At 47.4% G+C, this 14,788-nt stretch overlaps 1 protein-coding gene across 2 annotated transcripts in view; it reads right to left on the bottom strand.

Annotated features, from left to right (window-relative positions):
- The window catches only part of ZMYM4 (zinc finger MYM-type containing 4), a 191,873-nt gene that overhangs the window by 89,052 nt on the left and 88,033 nt on the right, over positions 1-14,788 (bottom strand). For both annotated transcript variants that reach the window (XM_077481731.1, XM_077481730.1), the window contains exon 13: positions 4,502-4,674. In XM_077481731.1, the coding sequence (XP_077337857.1) occupies positions 4,502-4,674 (173 nt within the window). The remainder of the gene's footprint in view (positions 1-4,501; positions 4,675-14,788) is intronic.

The raw sequence follows: 14,788 nt of genomic DNA, 5'->3' as shown, positions 1-14,788 counted from the left end.
ACCCCAAGTCCTGACAAAGTTGTTTCTCCAAGTGGGACATGAGGAGCAAGTCATCTAGAAACAGGATGATCGAGACTGACTGAAGTCTTAATGGAACTAGTGACTCCCAGAGAACCTTGTTAAAAATTCTCAGGGAGGACAACAATCCAAAAAGTGCTCTGCAGTGAAAGTGATACATTTCGGTGTCTATCTGAATCGCCATCTGAAGAAATTTTTGGCACTCCTTCCTTATGGGATATGCATCCCTTAAATCTAGGGTAGCCATAAACGCCTCTTTTTGGAGAAGATTCCGTATTGAGTAACTGTATTTAAGTAAATGGACTTGGAAGCTTTGTCACTGGATATTTTAAGGGTGGATCGCTGTGAAGTTCCAGCGCATAACCTCTTTTTATTATGTTTAAAACAAACTTGTTTGAGGTCATCTTTTTTTAAAGAAAATTCTTTCATCTTCCTCCCACAGGGACCCTGATGTCACTGGGGTTTAGGGTTCTGACTGGGGTGGTTAAAGTATACTCTTTTCCTTTTTGCCCTGTCCAATGCTTTTTGGGTTTGAAGTCCTTCTCTGTTTTTGAGGGTTCTTTTGAAGGATGAAAAAACTTTCTTTGAAAGGGAAATTTTTTTTCTTATCCGCCGTTCTAAGACTGTATCTAATTCAGGACCGAAGACTAAGTCTCCTGTTAAAGGGACACTGCACAGGAGTGTTTTGGATGCCGTGTCTCTCACCCACCCCCCCCGTTTTCATCCAGACTGACCTCCTGGCTGCAATAGAAAGCACAGCAGTCTTAGCCGTAAGTTTTATGGCATCAATAGACGTGTCAGAAATGAAACTTGTCGCCTTGAAAAGCATAGGGAAGGTTTTTAAGAGCTCTCCACTAGGAGTGCCTGCCTTTAAGTGTTCTTGTATTTGTGACAACCAGAACTCCAGGTTTCAAGCTACAAGAGTAGTGGCTAGAGCTGGCTTCAGGCCTGCCATAGAAGCATCCCAGTCCCTTTTTAAGACGTCTGTTCTCCTGTCCATTGGGTCCTTTAACCACTTAAGGACCAGGCCTCTTTTTCGGACTTGGTGTTTCCATGTTTAAAACATTTTTTTTTGCTAGAAAATTACTTAGAACCCCCAAACATTTTATATTGTTTTTTTTCTAACACCCTAGAGAATAAAATGGCGGTCATTGAAATACTTTTTTTCACACCGTATTTGCGCAGCGGTCTTAGAAGCGCACTTTTTTTGGAAAAAATTCACTTTTTTGAATAAAAAAATAAGACAACAGTAAAATTAGCCCAATTTTTTTTTATACTGTGAAAGATAATGGTACGCCGAGTAAATTGATACCCAACATGTCACGCTTCAAAATTGCGCCCGCTCGTGGAACTTTTAGCCTCAAAAATCTCCATAAGCGACATTTAAAAAATTCTACAGGTTGCATTTTTTACGTTACAGAGGAGGTCTAGGGCTAGAATTATTGCTCTCGCTCTACCGATCGCGGCGATACCTCACATATGTGGTTTGACCACCGTTTTCATATGCGGGCGCTACTCACGTATGCGCTCGCTTCTGTGCGCAAGCTCGTCGTAACGGGGTGTTTTTAAAATTTTTTTTTTTTCTTATTTATTTTAATTTATTTTATTTATTTTAACACTTTTTAAAAAAAAAAAAATAAAATGGATCACTTTTATTCCTATTACAAGGAATGTAAACATCCCTTGTAATAGAAAAAAGCATGACAGGTCCTCTTAAATATGAGATCTGGGGTCAAAAGGTCCTCAGATCTCATATTTGGGCTAAAATGCAACAAAAAAAAAAAAAAGAAAATCTGACATTTAAAAAAAAAAATATACCTTTAAGAGGTATGGGCGGAAGTGACGTTTTGACGTCGCTTCCGCCCTCCTATGGTATAGAGACGAGTGGGGGCCATCTTAGCCTCACTCGTCTCCATACCCAGCAGACTGAAGGACCCGATCGCCTCCGCCGCTACCGACGGCTCCGGTAAGCGGCGGAAGGGGGGTGGCACCTCTCCCGCCGCCGATAGCGGTGATCTCGCGGCAAATCCGCCGCGGAGACCACCGTTATCGTACAGCCGACCGCCGCCTGAAGAGATGGATATCTCGGTTGTGGCAGCAGCTGCTGCCGTTACCGAGATATCCCTCTTCAAAAAATGGACGTACATCGTCGTGCGGCGGTCGGCAAGTGGTTAAATAACACATATCTTCAAACGCAAGGTCAGATTGTTTTGACACTTTGGAGGTCAGAAAGCACGTTATATATAGGAAATACTTTTGCTTTCTTTTTCCCCAGGGCCTCATACATCTTGTCATATCTGGACATTTGAACAGCTTCTTTATCAATTTCCATTTCCTTCATCAATAGCGCTCAACAGCTCATGTACTTTCTCAAGAGACAGCTTGAATTTTGCGACTTTGTTAGCTACAGCCCGATCAGAGACTGTATCAGAGGATTTAGGGGTAACTAACGTGGGGCTATGCTCCCTGGCTGTACAGGGCTACCTGGAACTGGGTGTTGCAAGGCCTGGTGAAGAGGGAATCACAGCTGCTCTACTGGTGAAAGCAGACGTGTTTACATCTGCGATGAAATCCCTGAGAGATTTAAAGGTTGACACCATCTCATCTTTAAAGGCGCTAAGGAATTTAGCCAAGGGAGAGTCTGCCTCTGATTTTAGTAAGCCTGCAATACACTGTTTGCATAAAGCTTTGTTAGAGCCCGAGGAGAACTTGTTTCCACAAATAGGACACTTTTTGGGGCCCGACTTGTCTTCCCTTGGGAGCCTCCTTAGCCTGTAAATAAATAGATTATCTCAGCATCAAAAACCTTTTTACTCTCTTTAAACATCCGTGCTGCAACCACAAAACTGCATATACCCGGGACAGTGAGGTATCCACCACCATGGGGTACTACAAGTCCCAGCCTTACAACTATCCACATGAAAAACCTCAGTACAGGGCTTGCCCAGCAGCCTACCTACCTGGGTTTGACTGGTGCCTGCATCCGCCAGAGTGTCCAGGGGATTTGCCTCCATGGTCCCCCCCATGTTGCCCCGGATCCCGCCACTAGTCTGGTATTGCTGAATGCTGGTCGGGAATAGTAGGCCTAGCCTGGGCTCTCCCCTTCCTTCTTGCGCCTCTGGAGACCCAGAAACCGGAAGTCTCGGCGCACAGCAATGACGCAGTTACATCGGAAATGACTAAAAAGGCATCTCCAGCCCCCAATTGCAGCAAGGAGCTGGGATGGACAAACAGAATATTGGCATGCATTAAAAAGGGAACTCCAGGGATGAAGCGATAATTTTCCCACTCTACAAGACTTTGGTCCGGCCTGCTGTCCAGTTCTGGGCACCAATCCTCAGGAAGTATGTACTAGAAATGGAGCGAGTACAAAGGGCAACAAAGCTAATAAAGGGTTTGGAGGATATTAGTTATGAAGAAAGGTTGCCAGCACTGAACTTATTCTTACTGGAGAAAAGGCGCTTGAGAGGGGATAAGATTGCCATTTACAAAAACCATACTAATGACCCCATAATAGGGATAAAACTTTTTTGCAAAAGGGAGATTAATAAGACACGTGGTCACTCATTAAAATTAGAAGAGGGGTTTAAACCTTAAACAGCGGCAAAGGATGTGGAATCCCCTTCCACAGGTGGTGGTCTCAGCGGACTTTCAAAAAACTATTAGATAAGCACCTGATGGACCGCAACATACAGGTTTATACAATGTAATATTGACATATAATCACACACAGGTTGAACTTGATGGACTTGTGTCTTTTTTTCAATTTCACCTACTATGTAACAAAACAATACTGGAATGATGGACAGGCATCATCTAGGTATAACCATTTGAAGTCCAGCGATGTACCGGTACGTTGCTAGTCATAAAGTGGTTAAGGCCGTAGTAAACAGCAGTTGAAGGAAAAAAAGAATAAATCCCCTTCAAAGCAATGTCATAATGTGCTAGTATGCATTACATACTAGCACATAATGAGACTGTCCTTAAAACAAAAAGCCTTCCAGCGGCGTGCTGTCACCGCTGAGAGGGCTTCCATTTTCATTCAATCTTCCTTCCAGGTTCACAGCCTCCAGCTACATGAGTGGCTAGTGGTGCAGTCATGTCACTACCACATGGGCTCTGAAGGTCTGGCACAACATTTCGGACCTTCAGAGCGCATGCACCGGTTAAGTCACTGGCTGCATGCATTCTGAATACCTCCTAAACAGTGCAAGTTTTTTTTTTTTTATATAGGCTTACCTGAAGGTAAAACTGGTAGAACAGAGTTTACTACCACTTTAAAAGGTGACTTGACTGAAGAGATTGAGAAACGCTGGATTACACTTTTGTACACAAAACTGCTACATTGCCAGATTTCTGTAAGCGCTGGACTCCTGGCCAGCTAAAAATCAGGTATGATCATGAATAAGGATTTAAAAACCATGCTTGCATTAAAGCAACCTCAGTTTTCCGGTTTATCTTAAATTGATTTATGACTACTCACCTGATAAAACAGCACTGTGAATTTTGACATGCATTCCTCTCCACAGAACTCTTCCAACTTCCCTCCAAAATGATTCCGCACCAACTTTGGAGAGGTTTGACAGCAGTAACTGCACATCTTACAGTAACTGCCCCACTTTTTAGAAAGGTCATGTTTGTACAGTAGCTTGCAACCTAGAAAAATACACCAAATATGAGGTCAGGACTCACAAATCCAATAAATTTACTAAGATACTATTACACACGTATAATCTATATGGGAACTCCAGTACAGTAATTCAATGAAAAGTTAGCAAGGTATAAGAAATACGTATTTGGATGGTCTTTTTAACCTCTTGCTGCCCAGGCCAATTTTTACATTTCTCACATAAAACGGTATGGAACACTTCACCATTTTTCTAGGTAAAGATATTTCTAAAGGTGTTATTGACATGAATTTTCCACCACATGGTCAGTAACAACCCATGCAATCCATACATACAAAGGAACCAAAACAAGTAAAAAAAAAAAAAAAAAAAAAAAAAACAGGGTTACACTTACCAGTAACGTCATTTTCCAGGAGTCTTTCAGGACAGCCACCAGAGAAACCTTGGCCCCTCCCTTCTCAGAAAACACTGCCTCATACGCCAAGATTTAAGCCTCACCGTCGAGCCAATCAGTTCTTCAAGAGTACCTCCGTCCAGCTGGAGAGATACAAGAACACGTCATACTAACCTGTATCTTTCTTGACGGCCTCACGTCAGTGGCTTTCAGAGATGGACCAAAGTTTTGGGTGGGAACTGGTGCTGTCCTGAAAGAATCCTGGAAAAGGAGGTCATCGGTGAGCGTAACCCCATTTTTCCCCATGTTAGTCTTTCAGGACAGCCACCATAGAGAGTATAACCAAGCACCTACCCTAGGGTGGGACCACCACTTGCAGTACTTTACACACAAAGGCCTGGTCCTTGGCAGATAGGAGGTCCAGCCTGTAATGCTTTACGAAGGTGGTAAAGCTGGACAACGTTTCCGCTCTACAGATTTGCTCTGGAGAAGTACGAGCCCACTCTGCTTGGGATGTCACCACAGCTCTAGTGGAATGTGCCCCAATACACTCTGGGGTCTCCATCCCTCCGACCACATAAGCCTGATTAATAGCCAACCTCAACCATCTAGCTATCACACGTCTAGAAGCTTTGGACAGTTTCCTAGGCCCTGAAAATAAATAAAAAAAAAAGGAATCAGACTTCCTAAACTGCTTTGTTCTCTCCAAGTACTGTAGGACACACCATCTAATGTCCAATTTCTGAAAAATATGTTCTTGTTCCCTCACAGGACTCAAACAGAAAAAAGGCAAAATAAATTCTTGGCATCTAGGAAACTTAGAGGCCACCTTTGGCAAAAAGGCCGGGTTTGTTTTAAAAAAAAACACATGGTCCAGAAACATTTTAAGAAAAGCAGCCCTAATGGAGAGGGCTTTGAGTTCACTAACCCTCCTTGCAGGAGTGATAGTCACCACTATCACTACTGGTGACTAAGTGGCTCAAAGTGCTCCCCTGTGAGGGCCTGTAACACAGAGGAGAGCACACATGGGGAAGGGAGAGCTTCCGACTGGTTTGCATCTGCTTAAGGCTTTAAAAAAACCCGACCATCCATGAATCTGCCGCTAGCGGCATTTCCTGGAGCAAACTCAAAGCAGATATCTGTCCCTTTCAGAGTTTTAAGGGCTAGACACTTATCCTCCACAGACTGCAGGAATTCCAACACTGCCACTGGGTTGCACACGTCAAAGAAGCTTTCAGTGCACCAGCCATCGAACTCTACACCTTTAGGTAAATAAAACATGTCTCCCTTGCCCTTCAGCATTTCCTCCACAGTAACCAGGCTGTGAGATTCCACCTCTCCACCTGGGGAGAACGGATCGGCCCATGAGAAAAGATCCTTCAAGACAGGCAGAATCCAGGGAGGCTCTACAGCCAGCTCCTTCAGGGTGGAGAACCACGACCTCCTGGGCCAGTGTGGCACGATGAAAATAAGCGCTGTGTTCTCAGACTGGAATTTCCTCAATACTGTTGGTACCAGTACAGGAGGCGGGGGAAGGCATAACACCTGGAGAAATGCCAGCTTTATGCAAGCACATCCACTCAGATCGCACCGTCCAAGATGCTCAGAGATGAGAGTCGAGCCTTTTCGTTCTTCCTTAAAGCAAAGAGGTCAACACATGGCACCCCCCCATCTTCGAGTGACCATGCCGTAGACGTCCCGACTCAAAACCCAGTCGCCCTTCCTCAGTGTCTTCCTGCTGAGGCAGACTGCTACCTGGTTCAGTTCCCCCTTTAATTGCACTGCAGAGAGGGATAGAACAGTGGCTTCAGCCCATTTGAGAATGGTTTCTGCAAGAACCCATAAGGACCTGCTCCTGGTACCCCCTGCCTGTTGATATAGGCTGCCCAGGAGTTGTCCAAGTGGACCTGCATGTGCTGTCCCTGAAGTTATTTCTGAAACACTGAGTGCCAACGCAATAGCTCTCAGCTCCCTCCAGTTCAAGGACTTAGAGTCTCCTCTCTTCCCCCAGGCACCAGCTGGGAATCTAGGTGTGCCCCCCAACTGGTGGCGCTCACATTGGTTGGGACGGGCCTGAAGACTGGCAGGACCCACTCAAAGGCCTTGCAGCAGATTTGCCGCCCTCCTCCACCAAAGGGGTCTCTTGACCTTGGAACGTGCATCAGGGAGTCCAAGGACCCCTAACTGGTCCCAAACCCCCAGAATGAACATTTGCAAAGGGTGGTAATCCAGTCCCACTCACTGCAGGGAGCGTGTCCCCTAGTAAGCCCAGAGTAGGCATGGCTTGTCTTACCGAGACCTGGCAGCTGCCCTGAAGTAATAACATTGCCCTGTCCACCTTCTGGATCTTTTCAAGGGGAAGGAAGACCTTACAATTTGTTGAATCCGTCACGTAGCCTAAGAAAGTGACCTTTTGGGAAGGAACCAGGTTGGATTTTTCAAGAGCCACCCCGAGCATTCTAGGATGCCTCTTGCCATCTGTAGATTATGGGATAACTGCTCCGGGGAGAGCACGTACAGGAGTAGATCGTCCAAGTATGTGACTACAGAGATGAGGCGCAAAAAAGCCAGGACCATGATCTTGGTAAAAACGTGGGAAGATAAGGAAGAGCCCAGAACTAAAGATGGAAGGTCAAGACATTAAAACAGGGGTTGACAAATTTGCTTTGAATTTAGGAGCCAGTTTTTTGTTTTGTTTTTATAGTGGTATGGATTGTCAGCTCCCGGGGTAAGGCCACTCATTTTCATCCCCTATCCCTAACTCACAATGGAGCACCCAGTCTAACTCCATTGAAACGTTGTTACATCAGGGTTATGGGCTGACCAGAAAAAGTAAGGCTGGCAACAGATGGAACTGGTTGCCACTGGCAGGTGGCACTGGTTGCCACTGGCAGGCACGTGGAACTGCCGGATGGCATTGACAGGTGACACTGGTTGGCATTGACAGGTGACACTGGTTTGGAACTGGCAGGTGGCACTGGCTGTGGCAGGTGGCCCTGGTTGGTGGTGGCACTAGTTGTCACTGGCAGATGGCACTGGTTGGCAGTGGCACTGGTTGGTAGTGGCACTGGTTGGCACAGCCAGGTGGCAATGATTGGCATTGGCAGGTGACACTGGTTGGCATTGGCAGGTGGCACTGGCAGGTGGCCCTGATTGGCAGGTGGCACAGGTTTGGAAGTGGCAGGTGGCCCTGGTTGGTGGTGGCACTAGTCACTGGCAGATGGCACTGATAGGCGGTGGCACTGGTTGGTGTTGGCAGGTGGCACTGGTTGGCGGTGGCACTGATTGGCGGTGGCAGGTGGCACTGACTCATGGTGGCACTGGCAGGTGGCACTGATTGGCGGTGGCACAGAGGAGCTGTCAGAATTGAGCTTAATGTCAGAATGGGCGGGACCCGGCTGGGGTGTGAAACTGACAAGTAACAGAGAGGCGGATATGTCAGATTTGAGCTTGATGTCGGGGTGGGCGGGACTCAAACTATCAAACTCCAGCCAACGATTGGGCTGCTTAAGAAAAGGGGCGGGGCAACATACATGTAGCGGCCCGCCCAGATCCCATTGGCTGGTATTTGATAGCTGCTGGGTCCCCCCCACCCCGGCCGGGTCCACCCACCCCGAAAATCAAGCTGAAATCGGACAGATCCTCCTCTCTCCCTTGCTTGTCAGTTTCACACACTTAGCGCGGCACCGCTGAGTGTGGAGGAGGGAGGAGGACGGCAGTCAGTGTTAATGCTGCTGCATGTCTGGGGCATCAATAGTGAGTGGGCTGGTGGCAGCTTAGGCGCTAGGTTGCGATTTCTGGTCGCATTGGCAACCTGGCGCCTGGGGTTTGTCGAGCCCTGCATTAAAAGGCTGCAGTTTCAGGATAAGTCTGAACTTTCCCCGAAGGTTTGCAGACCACGAAGACAGAGTAGAAGCCTCTGCCAACCCGTACAACTACCTCTAGCTCCTCCAGCTCCTGCAGGGAGGATAGAAGAGCCGACGCCTTCTCCGCACACTTTGGCAGCTCTGTGACGAGAAGTCTGTGGGGGGAGGTTTTGAAAATCCCAACCGGTACCCTCTACTTACGAGCCTCAGAACAAACTGGTTGGAGGTGACCGTCTCCCACAGTGGGAGGAAGGCTCACAAACTTCCTCCCACTGTGGTCAACCCATCATTAGGTTTCTCAGGGCTGTTCAGGAGGGTGAAAAATTACCCCCACACCCTTTGCCTTTGTGCCCCCAAGCCTTTTCTGCCCTTCCACTTTTGGGTCCCCAAACTTCCTCTGAGGTTGAGACTCTTAGTCTGCTCTCCAAACTTTCTCTTGATGGCAAAGGCCCTTTTCTTATCGGCCGCCCGATCTAAAACAACCTCCAAACCTGACCCGACTAATAAGTCCCTTGTGAGGGGACTCACACAGATCTTGGACACATTCTCTCCATGCCATGTCTTAAGATGTAGGGCCCTCCTTGCTGAGTTGGCCAGGGCTGAGGAGCTTGCCGACTTGCGTACCGATTCAGCCAAGGCATCCGCAATGCACACCACCCCTTTTTGGAGCATAAGAAAGGAATTCAGGATCTTCTCTTTTGGCCTCCCAGCTTCAATATGCACCTTAATCTGCCACCACTGTGACCGCCATGGCGGGCTTAAGGTTTCCCAGTGACAAGTCCCAGGACTTTCAAGAGCAAGTTCATCCTCTTGTCCATGGGGTCTGACAGATCCCTCATGTCCTCGAGGGCCAAGTCAGTATGCCTGGAAACTTGTGAAAAGACAGTGTCCAGGTTAGGAGATTTATTCCAGACTAACTCCTCCTCCTCCACAAAAGGAAACCTGTCTCCCCCTTTTAATGGCTTAAACCAAGACGTTGTGGACTGGTAACACTCTCCTCTTCTGCTCCCCAAGGCCCTTGTACATCTGGTCATAGGGAGACAACGTAATTTTCTCTTCTTGGATTCCTAGAGTGGTATGGATAGCTCCCAAGAGTTCCTCCATTTCTTCTAGGGACTGTTTGTATCGAGTGGTTCTCGTGGATTCCCCAACCACCCCCTCTCCCTCCCCCAGGAGCCTGAAGAGACTGTCTGGCTCCTCCGCAATTTCCTCTGTGGAGCCCACTGCACCCCTCCCATTAAAAAAGGGGAGCATTCACCGGGCTAGGTACAATCCTCTGCTGTGCTGGTGTGAGGAATAATCTGGGGCTGTGGCACCAAGAAACTGGAGAAAAGCATCTTAAGACTGGAAGGTGCTAGAAAGCTCCTTGACGGAGGCTGCTAGGAACAAAAAACGGTCTACCGATTGCTCCCTCACCAACTCCTTACAGAGCACCTTGGTTCAGGATTCCCCCATCTTGGCTCTGCATGAGGCAAAGTTCTTCTTGGAGCCATGGGCAACTTGATTTTGTCCATGGCCTTGCTCCGAAACACAGGACCCAGAGATAGAGAGCCGCCATAAATGTCACTAGCCGCACTAACCCACCAGTGTTACCACAGAGGACCACCAGGGGTACCTTCCACCAGGAACAACCACCACCAAGGTCCCAGATGACACCCGTGAAGTTACCAGGAATGGGCAAAGGAACACCACCCCACGGTTTCAAAGAAAATGGGTAATACACTCAGCCACCATGGCCTGTATGCACGCTCACCACACAAGACTCCATTGCTGAGAAAAAAAAAAAAAGCATGTTGAAGCTTGTTTAAAGTTTGCTGCACAACATTTAGGCAAGCCTGTGAAATACAGGGAGAATACAGTCTGGTCAGATGAGACCAAAATGTAACTCTTCGGATGCCATAATAGACGTTTGGAGGTCAAATAGCACTGCACATGACCCCAAAAACACCATACCAACAGTGAAGTTTGGAGGTGGGAACACTATGATGTGGAGCTGTTTTTCAGCATACGGTACTGTCAAACTTCATATTGTTGAAGGATGAATGGAAAAATGTACCAAGACATTCTTAATAAAAATCTGCTGCCATCTACCAGGAAGATGAAGATGAAACGAGGGTGGACATTTCAGCCATACAATAGTCTCGAACACAAAGCCAAGGAAACTCAGACATGGAACAAATATTGGGTCTTCAGTGACACACGTTGAGGGGTTGAGCTATATGTTCGACGGAGTCACTCTGGCTCCTTAGTTGAATCAGCTGTCCAGCTAATTTATCAATTAATCAATTCAATGTGTGTTCAACTGTGAATTATATTTATTTGCCATGCGTTTCCATGTTTGTTAGCTATGAGTAAGCACTCTTGGTAGTGTGAAACGCGTTAGCTATTGTTGCTTTGCTGTGAATCACTTTTGTATAATTCTGTTTCACAAATAAAAAGGCATTTGAATTCATCTTGGAGTACGGCCGACCAGAGCTTTTCAATCATTTGTAACATGTCCCCAAGCAGTGTAAAAGAAACGAGGGGTGGGAACAGAACGAAAATAACTCCACCCATAACAACCAGAGCTCCTCAATGGAGGAGATGCAACCTTAAACAGCCACCTGAAAAACCTTGCAGCCGAAGCAAACATCCGAAGATGTGCTCACATCAACCTTGTAAAATTTAGTGAAAGTGTAAACGGACGGAAGACCAGGTTGCCGCCTTACACACCTGATAAATATACGCTTGATGTCGGAAAGCCCAAGAGGCACCAATTGCCCTGGTATAATGTGCCATGACCGTAAAGGGGGGCGCCAAACCACAATCTGATCCACCGAGAGATGGTGGCAGATGAGACCGTCAGTCCCTTCTTCAGACCAGCCACCGATAAAAAAACGGCGAGTCCAACCTCCCAAAAAGAGCCATAGCAGAAAGATACACCCGCAGAGCCTGGACCACGTCAAAGGAATGCAAAGCCATCTGTTTGGGGTGTGACGGCAGAGGACAGAGGGACGGAAGCACAATGTCCTCATTTACATGAAAGGCCGAAACAACCTTTGGCAGAAACAAAGGCTGCGGACGCAGCACCGCTTTATCCTTGTGGAGGATCAAGTAGGGAGACTTGCAAGACAAGGCCGCCAAATCAGAAACACTCCTGGAAGATGTAATAGCCACTAGAAAGACTACTTTCAGAGAGAGTGTCAATCAGGGGATCACACTAATGTTTTCAGACAGCGGTTTCTGAAGCACCGAGAACACCAGATTCAAATCCCACGGGGGTAGCGGTGGTTGAACCAGAGGGGTAACATGTTGAACCCACTGAAAAAAACGTACTCACCAATGAATGAGTTGCCAAGGGTCGCTGAAAAAAAAAAAAAAAAAAAAAAACAGCCAAAGCTGATATCTGCCCGTTGATGGTGCTTAAGAAAAGTTTCTCGCTGCAAAAACAGCAGGATCCTGGAAATAGAGTATGTGCGCGGACGCCACCCCATCACCTCACACATGGAGATGTAGGCCTTCCACGTACAATGATACATCTTCTGAGAAGATGACTTCCATGCCCTCAGCATAGTGGATATTACCGAATCTGACACACCTCAGTCCCTTAGCACCTGGCTTTCAACAGCCATGCCGTTAAAGCCAGTGACGGTAAAGCAGGATGAAGTATTAGACCTTGCGACAGAAGGTACTCTCGCATCGGCAGCCACCAAGGAACATCCACCAACATTCGTACTATGTCGGCGTACCACGGACGCCAAGGCCAATCTGGAGCAGTCAATTACCGGAATACCCTCGGCTTCCACTCTGCGAAGCAGACGTGGTAGAAGTTTGAGTGGGGGAAAAGCATAAAACAGCCGATAATGCCCCCATGGTCCACCCAGGGATCCTTTGATCTGGCCACAAACCTCTGTACCTTCCTAGTCGAGAAGCCAGGAGATCCACATTTGGCGTGCCCCACCTTAGGCAAAGGAGCCAAAATACATCCGGATGAAGCAACCATTCCCCTTGGTCCAGCATCTGATGACTTGGGTAGTTCGCTTGCCAGGTTTCTACAACCGGAATATGTACACGGCCGACAGAGCCGGCCCACACTGACTTCCGCAGGTTCAGTACCCAACCAAACTCCCGAAGAGTTTGCATAGTGATTGCCACATCCTCCCTTAATTCTGAGGCGGAAGCTGCTCTTAGAAGGAGGTCGTCCAGGTTACCTACGATTGCGATCCCTCGCTGCCTTAGCAAAGACAAAATTGGGGCTAGCACCTTGGTAAAGCCCCTCCGTGCCAATGCCAGGCCAAAAGGGAGAGCTACAAATTGGTAGTGCTCGTCCCAGACCATAAATCGCAGAAACCTGATGCATATAGGGACATGCAAGTATGCATCCTTGATGTCCAGGGATGCCAGAAAATCACCCTGATGGAGTGTAGTGACCACTGAGCGAACAGATTCCATCCTGAATCTTTGTACCTTCACAAAGCTGTTGAGGGCTTTGAGGACCAGACAGACCCCTTTCTTCTTTGGGACTACAAAGAGATTGGAGTAGAATCCCCAAAACCTTTCCAGCATCGGTACAAGTACTATCACCCCACGCAGCAGCAGGTCCTGTACTGCCCCAATCAGGGCCTCCCGAATTCTCTGGAGTTCACCGACGGACACAGAACCCACCCCTTCTATGTTTGTACTTCTTTTTGACGAACTGAGCTGCAGGAAGCAGGGCGATGAGTTATAGCCAGTGGGACCACCCCCTGGGCGGTGCTGTGCAGTTTTGCTGTTTTTACATGTTCTGCCTAGTCATCTCCTGAAGGTAGCCTGATAACCCTAAAGTCAATAATTAAAGGAGCTGTGTCCGTCAATGAACTCCAGAGAAAAGGATTTTACGGTGAGTACAAAAATCCTATTTTCTCTTTCGTTCATTGACGGGCACAGCTCTTAATTCTTGACCTTAGGGACGTCCCCAAGCAGTGTAAAAAAATGAGGGATGGAAACAGCAAAAAAATAATTTCACCCACAAGAGGAACACCTCAACAGAGGAGTTGCCACCTTAAACGGCCGCCATCGAAACCTGCGGCCAACTTATGCATCTAAAAATGCGTTTGCAACAAACTTGTAACTTAATGAAAGCATGAATTGCAACCTTACACAGCCGTCTGCAAAACCTTGTGGCCAAAGCAAGCATCCAAAGATGTGCTTACGTCAACTTTGTATAATTTAGTGAAAGTGTGAACAGACGACCAACTCGCTGCCTTACACACCTGGGAGACAGACGCTTGATGTTGGAAAGCCCAGGAGGTTCCAATTGCCCCGGTGGAATGACCCGTCAAAGGAAAAAAGGGGGCACCCGCCCCTGAGCAGTATGGGGTGGCTGTTGGCCACGGCACACTGACTCGGACAGCAGTAGCCTGGTCAATATGTGCGCCCTGGAGCATATAGCTCACTGGGAGCCCCTGGACCAGAAGGGGCCTGTCATGGCCGACCCAGCATGTAGCTAGGGTCGGCCACAACAGACTCACGCTCGATGGCCAAGCTGGGGAGACTACAAGGATCTATATTATCCAGCCCGTCACCCAGCCCGGCTGTTGATGGTAGATCACAGGATCAAAATTGCAGGAAAAAAAATGAAAAAATTCCCAGGACCAATGGTCCCCTCAGGGAGCTAGGTTCTTTTACACTAGGCAGGAAAAAAAACGGAGCTGCAGGAAGCAGGGTGGGGGGGTTATAGTTATGCATTCTTGCTGTTTTTACATGTTTTAGATGTTCTGCCTAGTCCTCTGCTGAAGGTAGCGTGATAACCCTAAGGTCAAGAATTAAAAGGAGCTGTGTCAGTCAATGAACAAGAGAGAAAAATCTGTTTGGCGGACAAGAAAGAAACTATCTTGTATGATGAAACCAGTTCGCACACCCCA

Source organism: Lithobates pipiens, unplaced genomic scaffold, assembly GCF_037356315.1.
Source record: "Lithobates pipiens isolate NorthernLeopardFrog02 unplaced genomic scaffold, aLitPip1_a1.2 Scaffold_16, whole genome shotgun sequence".
Lineage (NCBI taxonomy): Eukaryota > Metazoa > Chordata > Amphibia > Anura > Ranidae > Lithobates > Lithobates pipiens.
This window is presented reverse-complemented; position numbering and strand designations above follow the sequence as displayed.